Source organism: Rhagoletis pomonella, unplaced genomic scaffold (assembly GCF_013731165.1).
Source record: "Rhagoletis pomonella isolate Grant_MI unplaced genomic scaffold, Rhpom_1.0 Rhpom_scaffold_00008, whole genome shotgun sequence".
Lineage (NCBI taxonomy): Eukaryota > Metazoa > Arthropoda > Insecta > Diptera > Tephritidae > Rhagoletis > Rhagoletis pomonella.
Window position 1 is genome coordinate 32,947,226 of NW_023458562.1, and position 17,061 is coordinate 32,964,286.

A 17,061-nucleotide genomic window follows, 5' to 3' on the forward strand; every position below is an offset into this window, starting at 1 on the left:
GCGATTCCCAGAGATGGTATACCAGCTAAGCTGTTCACAGCCGGTGCACACGGTGGTCGTAAAACCATCTTATTCCTGAAAAATTAGATTAACTGCAGCGATGTGAACGAAATTTTAGGATCATAATATTTTCGTCATGCTGAACCCAAATACATATGCCAAAAATTTGTACTTTAACAGTTGACAGCTGTCAAATCTTTAATTTGGAATTCCCGCAATACAAATACAGCTATGTAGAGTGACGTTCAACCGTCAGATCCGTCCAAATTGGAAAGAAGAAATGTCAAAAGGCTGGCGTATGCAAATGGTGTTTACATCTAAAATCAAAATTTTACATCTTGTAAAATAGTACAGTTAATAGGAAGAGCTTTATCTAAGTCCAGATGTAATACCAAGCTGAACACTAAACTTCTGTAGACCACTTCCAGCGCAACAATGGCACTAAGTAAATCGTCTAGGAGGCAAGCCTTGGACAACTGTGACGAAGCTCCAGGGGGCTAGGCTAAGCCAAAAGCTTAATGAAAGGAAGAGCCTGGAGAGTTAATGGCTTCGAATTAGCCTCGATAAAGAGAAACTGAGGATAAACACTGCCGTATTTACTTGCAGGGTACTGCAGACGAAGAGGCCTTCGACATAAGTTAAGTATCTGGGCAAATGATGTCTGTCGCTTTTGTGACTCGGCTAAAGAGACGCCATTATTGTACCTACTCCGTGCGATTGAGACCGTTTAGAGAATTCGAGAGAATATTCGGTTAGGTTAGGTAAGGTGGCAGCCCGTGTAACCGGAGTTCACTTAGACAATGTGAGATTATCCTTTGTGATACCACAATTTTGAACGGCCCCCTATATATTTACGAATTCGGCTAATCTCAATGCCCCAGAACTCATCGGGGCTATTTAGAAAGGGAGAGTCAAAGTACTTCAACCTTAGCCTCGCAAACCCTGGGCGCTTAAGAAGGTAGTGTTGAGGTGACTCCACCTCGTCTTCTTAACTGCGACATAAAGGGTCCAGTAGAATTTTCAGCCTGAATACGATAGGACAGTGACTCATTAAAACCCCCACCAGAAGTGAGAGCTGTGGCATTGTGAGCGTAAGGAGTACCTTCGACCTCGGTATTAAAATTCCCTTCAGCGCTCGCTGAGCTGACATGAGGCCCATCTATCAAAGAGTGTACCACAAGCGATCAATGGCACACCCAGTCGCTATGTATCCGGTGATAACGTTTCACGAGTACCTACTCTGGCCAGTTCGTCACTTCTTTGACTGTTATAACGCTCATTAGCAATGAATCCACCGCCTACTTGATAGCAGCTACTTCGGCCTGGAATACACTGCAGAAGTCCGGGAGTCTAAACTTAGTGCTGATGGTAAGCTCTCGACAAAAGTCCCCACCACCAACACTGCCATCTAGTTTCGATCTATCCGTAAAGAAGTTCACCGCACCCCTCCTCCAGAAGTCCACCGCACCCCTCCTCCAGAAGTCCCGCCCGGCCCACTCCTCCCTTGAGGGAAAGTAGACAGAGAAGAAGCACTTAGGAGCCATATTCCAGTACGAATCGCAAGGTAGCTGAAACTCCATGTCTGCAATTGATTGTAGATTGAACTCCAAAATCATAGGACAAAAGTTCGTATATTGAGTGTCTTTGCTTCTCCATACAAAGTGTGTTGAGATGGTATCCGAAGGTAACACCTGACAGTTCGAAGTGTGATGTTTTAAAGGGTCTGCAGCTTTTTCCACTTGGTCCTGCTACATAGTCCCTGAAAAACAACTATCATTGCGTGATTCTTGTAACTTGTAAATTTGACTTGTTAGTTGAAAATTTTAGATGGAAAACCCTTGCTTTGCAACTCATACTAATCGTTTTTTTTATCTACCTCTATCTTCTTTTGGATACAATTTTTATCTCGGAAATTTCAAAACAAATTTCTGTATACAATTTTTCCATTTCTTAAACCAAAAATGCGAGCAAAATTTCCATGATTTTTACTAGGAAAATTGTAGTTGTAATTACAAGAACTCAACCACTCAATGAATGTGTGTCAATAAATTTTAGCTTACAGATTTGCCAAAATTAGTTAGCAACATTTTTATGAATGAAACTTTCGTTTATGGCAAAAGTCAAGAGCTATTCGTTATACAAGCCATAAAATTTGTAATAGCAATAAACGAAAAAGAAACCAGAAGCTCTAGGAAGGCAAAAGGTATTTGATTCAGCTGTAAGACCACAGAAAAATAATGTTTTTAATGAATGGGTGGGCAAGCAAAACGATGAAATGATGTCACTGTATGTTTGCAAAAAAAAACATACAAACATACAAACAAAGCTACAAAAAAATACACACAGAAAAGAATGAATTGAATGACTGGCAAGTTGATTGACTGTCTTGATTGTTTGAAGAGCTGTTGGTTGGCTTCGCGGCTGATTGAGAAAACCTCAGAGTGGCAGTGGGTGTGTGCTATTATAGACACAAATATAAAGTACGCACGCATATACATGCAGTGCTGGAAAAAATAATAGCAACAAAAAACCTTGACAAATTTTGGATATTTTTCTTTTGTTTATTTAATGTTTAATAATTTTGTATAAAAGTCCAACTCATTGCATAAAAAATATATTAATCAACATTTCAAATTTTGTGCAGAATTCACAAAAAAATCCTCAAATCTTAAAGATAATCTATAAAATTTTATAAAATTAATAGTGGTGAGCAGTGCGCGCTTCCAGGCAGTTGATTTTTTTTTATTTTATTTTTTTGTGGAGGGTGTCGCGCGTTTTCTTCCATATAACGCGTGATCAAAATCTATTTTTATCTAGAAGAAAATGCCAAACACCCTCCATGAAAAAATTCTAAAAAATCAACGGTAATTTCTTGCGACTTGAAACTTGCACTAAAATTGAACGGGCTACAAAACTGCATACTCGAAATTCTGAGTAAAATTTTTTAAACTTTGATGAAAATTGTTGGAATTTTTGAACTTTATATAAAGTGTGAAACTTTGAATTTTATGGTTTATGTTATAGAATGAACTATATTTTCATAAATAATGAAAAAAGATGCATGCAAATAAATCTGAGTTTTATATAACAACAAGGTCAAGAATGATAGAATACAAGATTGCGCCGATTGCAGCAGAATTCGTGAGAGTAATTTTAGCGTGACGTCATCGTAGAGTTGACAACTGAGAGCGGCGAGAATGAGGACGACTAATGATGTGCTGAATTGTCCCCAATACTCGGTACAAAATACTTAAAAAAGATGTCGGTATCCGATACCGATTATTTACATTAAACCCTCGCCATTATATGCATTTCAGGTTTAGAAAAAACTTTCATTACTAATTTATATGATATCGGCTAAAACACTTGAACTTATCGCCACAGAAAAATATTATTTTATCAGTTTTAACCTTAGTCGATCCAAGGTTCAAGAAAAATACTTTGACGGATAAAGAAGCCTTTCAGGGGAGGGATTCTGTAGCCAGTTAGCGACAAGTTTCGGATCGATATCGCACTTGTTGACTTAGAAATATTTGATGTCAAACGTCGACAAAAACGATACCGATTCGAAAATTGTCGTTAACTGGTTACAGAATCTGTCCCAGGCCTACAAAAATGATATCGTCCGATTCAGCTGGAACAAAAATGCTTCAAACAAGTAAGGGTTTCTCTGTATTATGGCATCGAACCGACATATATACATCTTTCATTTGAATCAGTAAAAAAGCTCTATTGTCTCTTACATTCGGGTTTTGTTAGGCGTTTTTTCCATATTTTTGGCCTATGTGCGCTTTTATTCGAAACCTAAATGTTTCGGTACCGAGTATCGAGAGTATTGGGTACTTAAAAGTATTGACTCAGCACATCACTACTGCTGTCTTCTCTACTATGACGTCACCAAAACAGCTGATTCTGTCAAAATCACTGAGAGCCGAGTAGCGGTATCGTCATCGGCGCCACCTCTGTATTCTCTCCACCGTGCAACAAGGTGTACACTTACATTTGACACCGACTATGTGTGCTGTTTTTTATGTCATGAGTTATACTTTTATAAAAAAAAAAATATAAAAAAAATTAATTTTTTGAATTTTTGTGAACTTTATATTTTATGGCTTATGTTATAGAATGAACTATGTATATTTTCATAAATAATTAATGAAAGAATTTTTTTTATGAAAATAAGTGTGAATTTTATATTACAACAAGGTGTACACTTACATTTTTCACCGACTGTATGTAGTAAATCAACATTACAGACTTTGAATATTTTTCTTTTGTTTATACAATAATTTTTTTTTTACAAAAGTCTAACTCATTACATGAAAAATAGCACATAAATCAACATTTCAATTTTTGTACAGAATTCATAAAAATTTGTAAAACTTCTTAAAATTTTTAAACAATAAACGTTGTCAAATTTTGGATATGTTTCATTTCCTTTTGTAATTTTTAATATTTTTTTTTTTATAAAAGTCATAACTCATTACATAAAAAATAGCACATACTTAAATCAACATCTCAGACTTTGTACAGATTTGACAAAAAATTCAATGTTTATTTGTTATAAATTGTTTGTTTTTTTTAACCGGAGTTTTTAGTAAAATTCTGGGTACGCAGTTTTGTAGCCCATTCAATTCTACTAATATAAAAATGGTTTTCATTCCTGCGCTGTATGAAAGAAAATTTGCAACACCCTTGGCGAAAAAAAATTCTCAAAAACCCACGGTACATTTAGCCACTTAAAACTTGTACATTTTTACACTAGAATCAAATAGGCTACAAAACTGCATAGCCAGAATTTCGCTAAAAACTCTGATTAATTTTTTATTTTTTTATTTTTTTTTTGTGAATTTTTTACTATGCAATGAGTTAGACTTTTATAAAGAAAGAATTAAAAATTACATGAAGGAATGAAAAATATCCAAAACTTGTCAACATTTACTACTATTTTTTCCACCATTGTACATAGTATGTACATACAAATAATATTTCTTTAAATAGATCAAATAAACACAAGGGCGTACTTTGCAAATAGTTTTTCTTTATACGAATACTCGTACATATACATACATATACGATAGAGGTATGTGTACGGATACTTAATAACACAATAGATTATGAAATAAAAGTTGATGGCTAGCTGGCTGTTGCCTAATGCCTACACTCCTTAATTTTTACAATATTTCTTTGTCGCTTTTTTAGATCTGCTTCATTGTTGAATGGGGCTAACCGGAGGAGGGAAAACAAAGTTTTTCATTGATGATTTTAGCTTTAGAGCTATTGTGATATGTATTTTATAGCCACTTTTGCAGGCATTTTCATTTGAGCTGCAGGCCATTCATTTGTTTCCGTTTTGTAAGTTATGGCACTCGTAGTTGCAAAGAGCTAAATGCATACATAAAACATTTTCTAAAGATTTCTTTATAAGTCTCAATACATATGTATGTACCAAATATACTGAGCTTCTAAATTGCCTCAGACCGCACACACACACCAAACGATGAGGTACACCAAATTTTGGTTTTCCAATGGAAATCGAAATCGCGTAATAAATAGCTTACACTTAAGTGCTCAGATATGGATACTGACGTAACGTGATCTTCCATAGTTTATTATTTTCAACGTTGTCTGGCTATCTGGCTCAAAACATACATACACCCGTTCACGCTTTCATTCAGCTACGATCGACCGACGCCGTAGAATCGTTTGGAAGACGCTGCTTGATTTTTTGTTTATGGCTTCATAAGCATGTGCGCAATTTTGTTTTACGATCAAAACAACCATGAATAAACAGGCAAAAGCAATTTTCAAGTGCTTTCCGAATTTTAATAAGTTATTTGTTGAAAATAAAAGTATTTAGTAGAATAAAAAAAATTAAAACTATAGCGGCTACATATACATATGCAGAGCGGAAATGCCTTTTGACTTCATTCTATCGAATTTTAATGGCACACTTCAGCACTTCAACCAACAATCCAAATCGAGGCACTATAAGTTTGTGGGCAAATATGACTCATTTGAATGGGCGGCACATCGTGCAAGCGCCACTGTTCATGCATACTTAGCGCTAAAGCGTACTCAATCGCAGAAAAGTAAACTAAATTATTGCTTGCAAACACATACACATACATATCGTCGTTTAAAGTACAAAACCGCGTATCAACAAAAAGCAAAACCGCGTATGTGAGGTTGCATAAATTATTTGCTGGTGAGTAAAAACATTCGTATTTCAAAATGATTCTCTTTTATGTATATTTCAGGACGAATGGATAAGGCTTGAGCCAAGAGCTTGTGTGAGCAAATCCAATTTTCGGCAGCCAATGTCAGTTACGCGGTTTTGCAGAATGACGATACGCGGTTTTGTACTTTAAACGAAGATATTTACATTTACAGTTGCCCACAAGATTATAAGAGTGCTTTATCTTGACAAATTTTGACTATTTTTCTTTTTTTTTTTTTTTTAATATTTATTAATTTTTAACCCAAATTTTAAACTTTGTCCAAAAATTATAAACATTCAAAAAAATTTTACCAAATTACCATTAAATTTAATTATAATTTAATTAATTACAAAGCTTGAAAACGTCAAAATTGCTAAACGTGTCTCTCAGCGGCTCTACCTTACTAATATTTGTATCATGAGTTTCATTTTCCCCGAACCGGTTCACTTTTCATTTTTGGTTTCCATGTATTTACTATGGGCGGATGTCAAATTTTCGGGTGAATTTTTTTTCGGTCGAAACTCAGGATATGGCAGAATAATATTTGTTTTGAGCGAAAAAATAAAACTCAACTCAAATACATAAGTAGACACTAATTAAATGAAAAATGAAAAATAATTAACTTTTATTGGTTAAACTTGTAAAATATAAACAAAATCGATGGAAATTCCAACAGAACATATACATATATCGCTACCTAAAGGTGAAAAAGAGCTAAGTCCACTTTTTTTCGATTTTTAATTATCGATGCAAAATGACAGATAATATACACAATTAAGAATATTAAGATTCACGTTAGCTGGAGCAATTTGAAAATAGCTCCAAAATAGTTTTAACAAATTAAATTTGGTTTATTTTTTTCCAACAAGTCACTTCCGATGATAAAAGAGTTTAAAAAATTTATCAACGGAATAAATAATTTTTAACATTTTTTTTTCGAAATATTTTGGCGGAAATTTTAAAATAAAATAAATTTTATGATTCCGGTGAAAAACCCGCAACTTTTTTCTGCGACGCACCCGCTGTGGTGTAGTAGTAAGCAGTGCGCGCTTCCACTCCGCAGGGCCTGGGTTCAAGCCCTGATCAAAGCAACATCGCAACAAAATATGAAAAAGGGGGTTTTCTTAACAGCGGTCGCAGGCACTGGCAAACCTCCGAGTGTATTTCTGCCATGAATAAACAGCTTGTCATAAAAATACAATCGCCGTTCGGAGTCGGTATAAAACTGGCTAAACACTAACATATCTCACACCGTCTTCAAAAGAGGCACAACTCTAAATTTGGCATTGTTGAAAGTATGCGCTAAAAATGTACACAGAGCTTTTATTTACCTTTCAGCAAAAGCTAGAACAAATTTTTGTTAACATTTGTTTAAAAAGACCCCCAAGGTTAAGTTCCCACTGCACATATGATTAGCATGTGCTAAGAAAGAGTTTTTCGCATTTTCTGACAAGCGTGTAATTTTGAGTTGTGCCCCTTTTGAAAATGGTGTGCGATATGTTTAAGCGCCGATCTATTAATATATTTTGCACAAGTGCGCTCGGGTATACAAATAAAGTGGGGGAAATACATGAATCGAGAGGATGTCGAACGTGGCGCCTGGCATCCTTACGTGGTTCACTGCCGGTATTTTCACGACGTCGACTTTCATTACCAGTTCTAGGCTGATTTTATTGGCCAGGTGGTAAAAAGTGTGGCGGACAAAAAACTCGAAATCCCGCCTTGAACCAAGAAGCTTTACCAGAAATTCAGTTCGTAGCATAGTTGAAATCAATTTCTGGTTGTGTGTGTTGTTGTAGCGGCTAACTTATTACTTAGTCCTGGTTATCAATCCCAACCAACGGGAGGCCTAAGAAGTGTGCTCCACGGACTGGGTTGGACCAGGGGTCCAGGGGTGTTAGTTGAGTGGTGTTTAGGCGGCATGGGAAGAGGTGTGTCGAGTTATGGGGTTACTCTCCGCATGCCTCCAGCATCCAGAGCGTAGTTGTTCTATGGTTGTTTTATGAATGGGGAGTATTTGGACCACGTCCTGTATGTGGTGTTCAGGCAACATCAGAAGTCATTCCGCGGCGGTCGGGAGTGCAGTGTTTTGGCAGGAATGTAGCTTAATCCACTACGTCGTACTACTCCCCAGCGACCAAGCGATGTTGCGGCTCTGTACTCTTAAGCAGGGTTGTTGCGAATATTATTCCGAAATAAAAGTCCTTTCCGGATAATAAACAAACCGCCTGTCCAAATTAAACAAATTTGGTATCATATAAAAGAGGACTGAAATAGATTTTAAAAAGAAGTAGCGAGCGACCTCTATTTATATTTTTTTTATAATTTAATACTAAAGAAATGAATATACCTTACACAAGGTTTGTTCTATGGTAATTAATTAACATTTTCATTGAAGTATTTTTCAGTATGTGGGTTTCCTCGTATAGACATTTCAGTTTTAAAGCTATTTAAGTCCTCTTTGATTTGATACCACACTTGTTTAATTTGGATAAGCGATTTGTTCATTATCCGGAAAGAACTTTTTTTCGGAATAATAGTTGCGATCACGTACGAGTCCGGACTAGTCAGAATCAGTCAGATTTTACTGGAAATCGATCCCGTACTCTGTTCTCTGACTATTGAGAGGACAAAAAAGAGAGTAAATACGGTTCTCTCTCTGTCAGAAGTTACCAGTTTTAGTCCGAGATTTTTTTGCTGGTAAATTCTCGTAAATGTGTCAAACGATCAGCTGTAGTGTGTTTGGCAACCAAATTGTAAACAAAAGAAAAGTGCACTCTGCTAATTTATGTTGAAAAGTATTTAATTACTTGTTTAAGTGGATTCTAATGTATTTGAAAGTATTTTTGGTTATTTGCATGTGTGAGCTGAGTGTGTTTACATACAAAATAAGCAACAATTTACAACCAAAATTTGGAGGTTATGTTGAAGTTAATAGAAGTTACCATTTTTAACTAGAAAGCGATCCCGTACTTTTCAATGTTACTCTCTCGCTCTGAGCGAATTTTTATTTTTTGACAGTTTTACTAGTCCGAGTCCGAGGAATACGGGATTGCACCTAATATTCGCAATAACCCTGCTCTTAAGTATTGACAATTGCGGTTGTGTACGCCGAGAAAGAGAGCAGACTAGCAAAGGTAACTCGGAGTATTTTCGGGTTGTTCAGTCGGAATTGATTCGCGGTCGTTGTGAATTCCCAGCTGTAGTCGGACTCCGTTGGTCCAGGTGCTGAAAAGTGTTCCCGAGGATTTCGTAAGGGACGGGGTTAGGCTCCTTGCAGTGAAAAATCGTCATTAAATGAAATGATGGAGACTACCTCTGGTGGCTGAGGGAGCTTCGAAATATAGAAATTGGGCAGAAGCGGTGAAAGGAGACCACTCTGTGGAACCCACTGTTTAATTATATTTGGTTTTGACGTTTTGTCTTCGAAGATGACTGTCGCTACTTGGACTTTTCGCTCACAGGGGGGTTTCTCTTAAGACCGGGAGTTATATGAATGTTTATGGCGTTAAGAGCTGTACACGGAAGACCCAAAAAGCGTGCAGCCTCTATAGGGTATGTCCACAGGGACAAAGGCGATAGTCGTGTGATGTTTTCCGGGCACACGAAGAGAAGTGTCGAGTCGTTGGGTGTCTCCTCGCATGCCGGACACTCATTTGGCACATATGCATCTAATCTACTCAGGTATGAGTTTAACCTGCTGCAGTAGCCAGAGCTAAGATGGGCTATTGTGGTCCTAGTCTCCCCGAGGCAGACGAAGCTCCGTCTCGTCGGCGTCAGGTGGTTGTATGCCCAGAACGGCGTTCACAGGTGTGGAGTCTACGTAACTTGAGACTGGCTCCCTGTGAACACCGCTAAAAACCTGTCGGTATGATGACGGGTCCAGAGGTTGCTTAAGTCAAGAATAAGCTGATAAAACGTAGGCTAATTTTTGGCTTAGCCTAGATGGTGAATACGAATAAGTCCAAAAAATGGGTAAACTGAATTGAGTTGGAGAAACGCAGCTATATAGTTGCCTTCTGACATGCCTTGGCGAGGGCCCCTCTGCAAGCAAATGTCGGATCGGTTGTCCACACCTGTGGCTCCCTACTAAGAATTGCTTGCAGAGCATTATGTGAGGCTTTTTTTCTTTTTAAATGGGAATCTGTTAAATTTTTTTGAGCAATTTTTTCCTTTTAGATATGGAACTAAAAAATTAATCTGCCTTATTCTGAGTTTCGCCTGAAAAAAATTCACCCGAAAATTTCTCATCCACCCATAGTAAAACTATGGAAACCCAAAGTGAAAAGTGATCCTGTTCGGGGAAAATGAAACTTATGATAAGGCTGAATAAAAATATTGCTTATTCCTATTAGATATTATTATTATTAGTTATTTACATACATACCTTTCATGTCCTTCTGTCATGATTTGTAATCAGAAAGATTCTAATGTGGTAGCGTATTGTGTCGGTGGTCAATTTCACCATGATTAAAGCATAAAGACATTCAGAGCTGCATAAACTTCCGACCGACTGGACCCAACCGACTGGACCGACCGAACGCCTTCACTGCAGACACAAAACCATGTAGCTCACTCCGAGCACGTTACAGTGGAGTTTTTATTTTTGGCAACGGACCAAAGGAAGGACTTAACGAACGAAAACCAGTGACTGACCAACGATCGCCCGATCGATGGATCCAGTGACCGACCGACTGACGGCGACTAGCGAAGAGTTGTATTGATGATTGTGATTGTGGTTTTATTGAATAATTAAGCGTATTTTGCGTATTGTGGCTTATTCCATTTTTTTTTCACCGAAGTTGCACTAATTTTCTATTTTTATTATTTTTTGGCACGCACAAGTTGAAGACAGTGGACGTCGTCTGCTGGGGGGTGATGTTTTTAGCCGCCGCTGTTCACCAATCACACGCAATTACAAATTTTAGTGGATTTATGTAATTCCTTATTTCTTCTATTACTGTATGGAGGGGATAATATCTTGTCTATTGTTCACATTTCAGCCTAAACAAATTAAAATAAAAATATCGCTGAAATGGCATTCAGTTATATCATTTGCATCAATTCCAAAGCTGCCTCATCCTCATGACAACTCAGACCTATACCTCACTGAAAAATTCTACAGTTGTTGTTAGCAGCGCCTTGAAACTGGTGGGCGATGCAAAGTGGTTTTGGCCAAAAGCGACAGCAAAGATGCAAAAACAAAAACGAAACAGCCAAAATGTGAAGAGACAGGCAGCCATTGCTGCGCCGACGACTGCAACGCATATTCAATTGAGAAAGCCAACAGCAGCCACCAGCAAATTGTGGATACAGCAATGAAATGTTGCTCCAACAAACTCCATCACAGAAAAATCAAAACAACAGCAACAACAAAAAATCTGCGCTATATACGCTTAAAACGCAATAAATGAAAGATGAACAGGATTGGAAGAGTAGACACAGAAACAAGAACAACAAAGTGGATTTTTTGGGCGATTTCTCTTATTTCTTTCTTTACTGCTATTTCGTAAATGGGATTTTTGCTTTGCGTGTGTTTTGCGGCTGTTGCTGGAGTTGTTGAAAAGCACAATGTACATACAGCCATACGTATATACATAGGATGATATACAAATTGGTATTGAGTGCTTTTATCAATGTTGTGGCTTCTATTGTTTGTGACCGCGCTGAGATTTTTGCTGTTCTTTGCCATTTTGTCTTCATTTTTTTCACAATGAAATTTATATACACACAGGAAAATGTTTGTTGGTCGGTGCTCTCTTTTTAAGCAGATTTCCGCAGACACGAGAGAGCGAACTCTGCCACCGCTGCAGCTACAGCTTTCGTTGACCAAAATCTTCTGCCCGAAAGCATATAAATTTCGGCTCATCCTTTTGAAATAACGACTGAATATATTTTCGACTATTTTATAATACTTCCATATTTTTTTAGCACCTAAAAACTTTAGTTATCTATTTTATTATGTAAAACACTTGTGCGTGTGGTGGACTTTTCTTTCCGAGTTTGAAAGACTTTAGAAAAGTGTTTTAACATCAATGTCCTTCTCAGATACATCTTGGTGCCACAGGCAACAACAGCATTTGCTGACTATCTATTTTTTGAATGGTATCCTTGGGCAGGGCCATAATTTAACAAGTCGAAATATCTCTTTTTTTCATATTTTTCCTTTGTATACGTATACAAAGATATATGTATCATTAGTTATTGATTCCAGGATCACAAGCCCATTATTTAACTTTTAGAAAGCAAGTAACAAAAACTTCCAAAAATTATGGCTTTTATAACTTCAAAAATTATTTAGTATGCGGTGCATACTTATGTCAACGCGAGTGCTGCTGGGCGCGTCGATTTCAACAATCCCCAGCGTGTATTGGAATTTTTTCTCTATATTGGATAACACGAACTGTCGTTTTTGGAGGAAGACTGAAAATTTTCATGCACGCACAAGCAAACGTACGCCTGAGCCACATATGTGTATTGGCAATCGCATAGCAAACACCACCAACGAATTTTCCTAACTTTTCCACTTCTACCACTGCTTCTTCTTCTTAAAATTTTCATTTTTGCTTCTGCAGATTTTTTAACATCTCACTTAATTTGCATTTGCAATTTTCATACCTAACATTCACTTTATTCATCCTCTGGGTTATTGCGATATTTTCTACATTATTTTTATAGAATTTATTTATTTTCTCCTTGATTAAAAAATTGCGTGAACATTTTCACCACCACTAGTTTTCCTGATCCGCGTCGTTCCGTCTGCCCACTTTGACTGCGCTGCAACTGCTCTGCTGCTGGTTGTCGCCCCTATTTTTCATTTTGACGTCTTTCTTTGCTGATATCCTAAACGGTTTGGGACAATAATGCACTCCGGAATCGGTTTGGGTTTTATTCATTTGACGTTTGACAGCTCTGTCATTTTCCACTTGCAATGCAGCCAACTTAACAGCAATAGTTTCTTTTCGTTCGGTGTGCGTACTTTTGATGACTGAAGGCGGTCGGAAATTTTAGAAAAAGTGCAAATTTTGTGTCCAATATGGCTAAAAAGAAAAGTGAAGAGTACGGAGCCGATGGCAATGATGGGGACTATGAAGAGGAACCAAATTTCGAAGATCCCGAAGGCTATGTCGACGATATTCCCGACGATGGTAAGTGCCAGCGCAGCACTACTGCACCGCTGCTGATCAGCGAATTTGCACGCCAAGCACCTTATTTGCAACATAACCTCAAAATGGGTTGCAAGCAGTGAAAATTGAATAATTTTGACATTTGTGCAAAAATATTACTCATAAGTTGTAATAAAAATATAACAGCTTGTAAATATGTAATTTGCAGAGCTGTTGGCCAATATGTTGGCGCAGCGTCCTCTGGAGACGGATGGTGTTGAAAGTGTTGTTGTTGTAGACAACATTCCGAAGGTAGAGCCATCCCGATTGGAGAAATTGAAGTCGGTTATTCATAAATTGTTCTCGCAATGCGGTGAAATAGTGAATGTAGTGTTCCCTGTGGATGATGAAGGCAAGACTAAGGGTTACGCTTTCATGGAATACAAGAACGCCAGCATGGCTGAAGAGGCGGTCAAGACCTTAAATAACCATCGCCTTGATAAGAACCACACTTTCTCCGTTAATTTATTCACCGATTTCCAGAAGTAAGTGCTTTTTTTTATGAATTATTAATATCACATCTAAATATTCCTATATTTATTCAGGTACGAAAATATTCCCGAAAAATGGGAGCCTCCTACTCCTCAACCCTTCAAGGTACAGAATGATTTGTACACCTTCATTACTGATCCAGATGCCTACGATCAATACAGCGTAGCCGCTGAAACTGCGCCCAGCTCTGTTCAGGTTTCGTTTTGGCAGAATACACTTCCGGAGCCCAATGAATTGGAGTCTCGGGAGCGTTTTACTGATACGTTTGTCAAATGGTCGCCACTGGGTACCTATGTGGTCACCTTTCATAAACCCGGTGTAGCTATTTGGGGAGGCAGCAGCTTTCAAAAAATTCAGAAGTTCCCACATCCAAGCACACAATTCGTAGAGTTTTCACCTTGTGAGAATTATCTTGTCACCTATGGGCCAACGCCTACCGGTCAAAAGGTCATAATTTGGGATATTCGTACGGGTGTTGAGAAACGCTCATTCGTCGCAGATGGCATGTCTGTTTTGTCAATGTTCCGCTGGTCGCACGACGATAAGTTTGTTGCACGTTTGGGCGACCACTCAATACATATTTACGAAACACCCTCATTTTACCTGCTCGATTTGAAATCAATCAAGATTCCTGGTATTCGCGGATTTTCATGGTCACCTACGGACAATGTGATTGCCTATTGGGTTGAAGAACAGAATCAAATTCCCGCTCGTGTCACTCTGATGGAGATTCCCAAAAAACGTGAAATACGTAACAAAAACCTCTTCCATGTGGCTGACTGTAAGCTACACTGGCAAAAATCTGGTGACTACCTCTGCGTAAAAGTTGATCGCTACTCGAAATTGAAGAAAGACAAGAAGGAATTAGATGTAAAATTCCTGGGCATGTTTTACAATTTCGAAATCTTCCATATGCGCGAAAAAGAAATCCCTGTGGATTCGGTGGAGATACGCGAATTAATTCTTGCATTTGCTTGGGAACCAATAGGTAACAAATTCTCCATTATCCATGGAGAACAGAGTAACGCAAATGTTAGCTTCTATGAGGTCAACAAAGGTGTAAAACCTACACTTGTTAAGAAGTTGGAAAAGAAGTCATGTACGCATTTGTTCTGGTCACCACGGGGTCAATTCATTGTAATGGCTAATCTCTCGATGGGTACCTTTGAATTTGTGGACACCAATAACGATTTCATTATCTCTGCATCGCCCGATCATTTCCGCGCCTCTGAAGTCGAATGGGACCCAACCGGTAGATACGTTGTGACTGGAGTATCAGCGTGGAAAGTAAAGGAAGATACTGGATTCAATATGTATACCTTCCAGGGACGTATAATACGACGCACCATATTGAAGAATTTCGTACAATTTTTATGGCGCCCTCGTCCACCCACATTGTTAACGGACGCACAACAAAAGGATATCAAAAAGAACTTGAAGAAATACTACCCAATATTTGAACAAAAGGATCGCTTGCGTCTTACACGTGCTTCGAAGGAACTACTTGAGAAGCGTGCACAATTGCGCGAGCAGTTTATGGAGTACCGCAACAAGCGTATTGCGGAATGGAAGGAGCAGAAGAGCCGCCGTATGCAGCTCAGAAATCGTAAGTTTAAAACGCCAAAAATAAAACAGTTGAATGAACTTAATATGTGTGCAATTATTATTTTTTTTTTGAATACAGACGTTGACACTGACAGTTTGGATACCGAGGAAGTTGATGAAGAAGTCGTTGAATTTTTAGTCAAGGAAGAAGTAACTGTGCTCGAGTAGTCGACCAACAGGTTTGCGATTTTCCAAAAAAGCATACGCCTTTGAAATTGATTTACAAAGGCGTAGTTTTTCATAAAAAAAAGAACAACAATAAATACTACATAAATATAAAGGTCATCAAGGCACTGATTGAACAAACACAATAAGAAAAAAAAAACAAGTGAAGAAAACGTGTACCAGCTTGTTTTTATTATTTATATTTATACAAGAGTTCTTTCAGACGCATTTGGCATACTAACTTCTAACGCTGCACGCGTTGCCGACGCACAAGATACCACAAGTGCGTCCGATTTTTTATTTTTTTTTTTATTAACATTGCATTCAATATTGGACTTATATTTAACTGAAATTGTAATTGTAATTTTTTCGAATCAAAATTAACAGTAAGCTGCCAAATAACAGCTATCCGACGATTTCCACGTTCTTCCCTCCCTTAACACTGTTTTGTATAGTAATTTTTACAGTATAAAGCCTTAAAATTTATCTAAATACATATACATTTTGTTAATTTATTTTTCTTTGTATTTAATTTTACTTGAAGCGTACAAGTACACATTTACGTAGTATATACATATAGGAACGTAATTTTCTTATAAAATGTTAACAAATCTAGTGAATGTCTATACTGGTAGTTATGCTGTACTCATTATGCTGATTTTTAACAAAATTAAATATAAATTTGCACTATATTTGTATGCCATAAGCAAAAGAAAAACGAAAAAAAAAAACAAAAAAAAATGTGTATCTTTTATTCAGTATGCAAATTTCGTGAAGAAAGGCAAGTGCGAAGAGTTGCATTGCTTATTCGTTGAAAATAAAATAAATGATTATCTTTAAGTGTTGCAACTTGCAAGGCTTCGTACGTACATACTTATTATTAATTTGAAATTGTTACTTTACATATAGTAGAGAACATTTTCTCACAAGGTGTGTTCGTACTGTGGCCACATTAGGCCTAGATTTCTCTCGCGTGTAGCTTAGAAATAACATTGCATACAACTAGAAGGTGGAGTGGCATATTTTCGGTCGATTCAAGGGAGCGGGACGCCAACGTTTCACCAAAGAACTATAAAACAACACTACCAATTTTTTATAAGATAGCCAGAAGTAATCTATAATTATAAACCACAATAAGTTTTACATTAAAAACGGCCTCAAGCTCAATAAAAATTGTTGAATATAATTGTTACAAGGCCATAAAATAACAAAACAAATAACTTAAGAACGAGGACTCCTAAAAGTTAAACATTCTAATAATAGAATTCTTAACAAAAACCAGCAAAACCAACAACGAAATTATCAAGTTTAAATTGCACCGGAATAGCTGCGCTTGATTGTAGTTGGCTCAACAAATGAATTAGTGCAAAAAAGCAACAAGAATTCTCAAGCCGAACTTAGTACAGTGCGTA

The 17,061-nt window shown here is 37.4% G+C and overlaps 2 protein-coding genes across 3 annotated transcripts in view; one reads left to right on the forward strand and one right to left on the reverse strand.

The window, feature by feature from the left end:
• The window catches only part of LOC118744637 (sprouty-related, EVH1 domain-containing protein 1), a 40,035-nt gene extending 27,018 nt beyond the window's left edge, over positions 1-13,017 (reverse strand). Inside the window, exons 1-2 of one of the 2 annotated variants that reach the window (XM_036477778.1) lie at positions 12,840-13,016; positions 10,609-11,225 (exon numbers count right to left, since the gene is read on the reverse strand). In XM_036477778.1, the coding sequence (XP_036333671.1) occupies positions 10,609-10,628 (20 nt within the window). In that variant the 5' untranslated portion in view covers positions 10,629-11,225; positions 12,840-13,016. Of the gene's footprint in view, positions 1-10,608; positions 11,226-12,839 lie in introns of both variants that reach the window. The other variant, XM_036477779.1, reaches the window with a different exon arrangement.
• A 139-nt stretch (positions 13,018-13,156) lies between these two features.
• LOC118744639 (eukaryotic translation initiation factor 3 subunit B) lies at positions 13,157-16,164 on the forward strand. The gene is made up of 4 exons (XM_036477780.1): positions 13,157-13,369; positions 13,557-13,872; positions 13,933-15,485; positions 15,564-16,164. The coding sequence occupies exons 1-4, from the start codon at positions 13,258-13,260 to the stop codon at positions 15,650-15,652; spliced, it is 2,070 nt and encodes a 689-aa protein (XP_036333673.1). The 5' UTR covers positions 13,157-13,257; the 3' UTR covers positions 15,653-16,164.
• Positions 16,165-17,061: the final 897 nt, after the last annotated feature.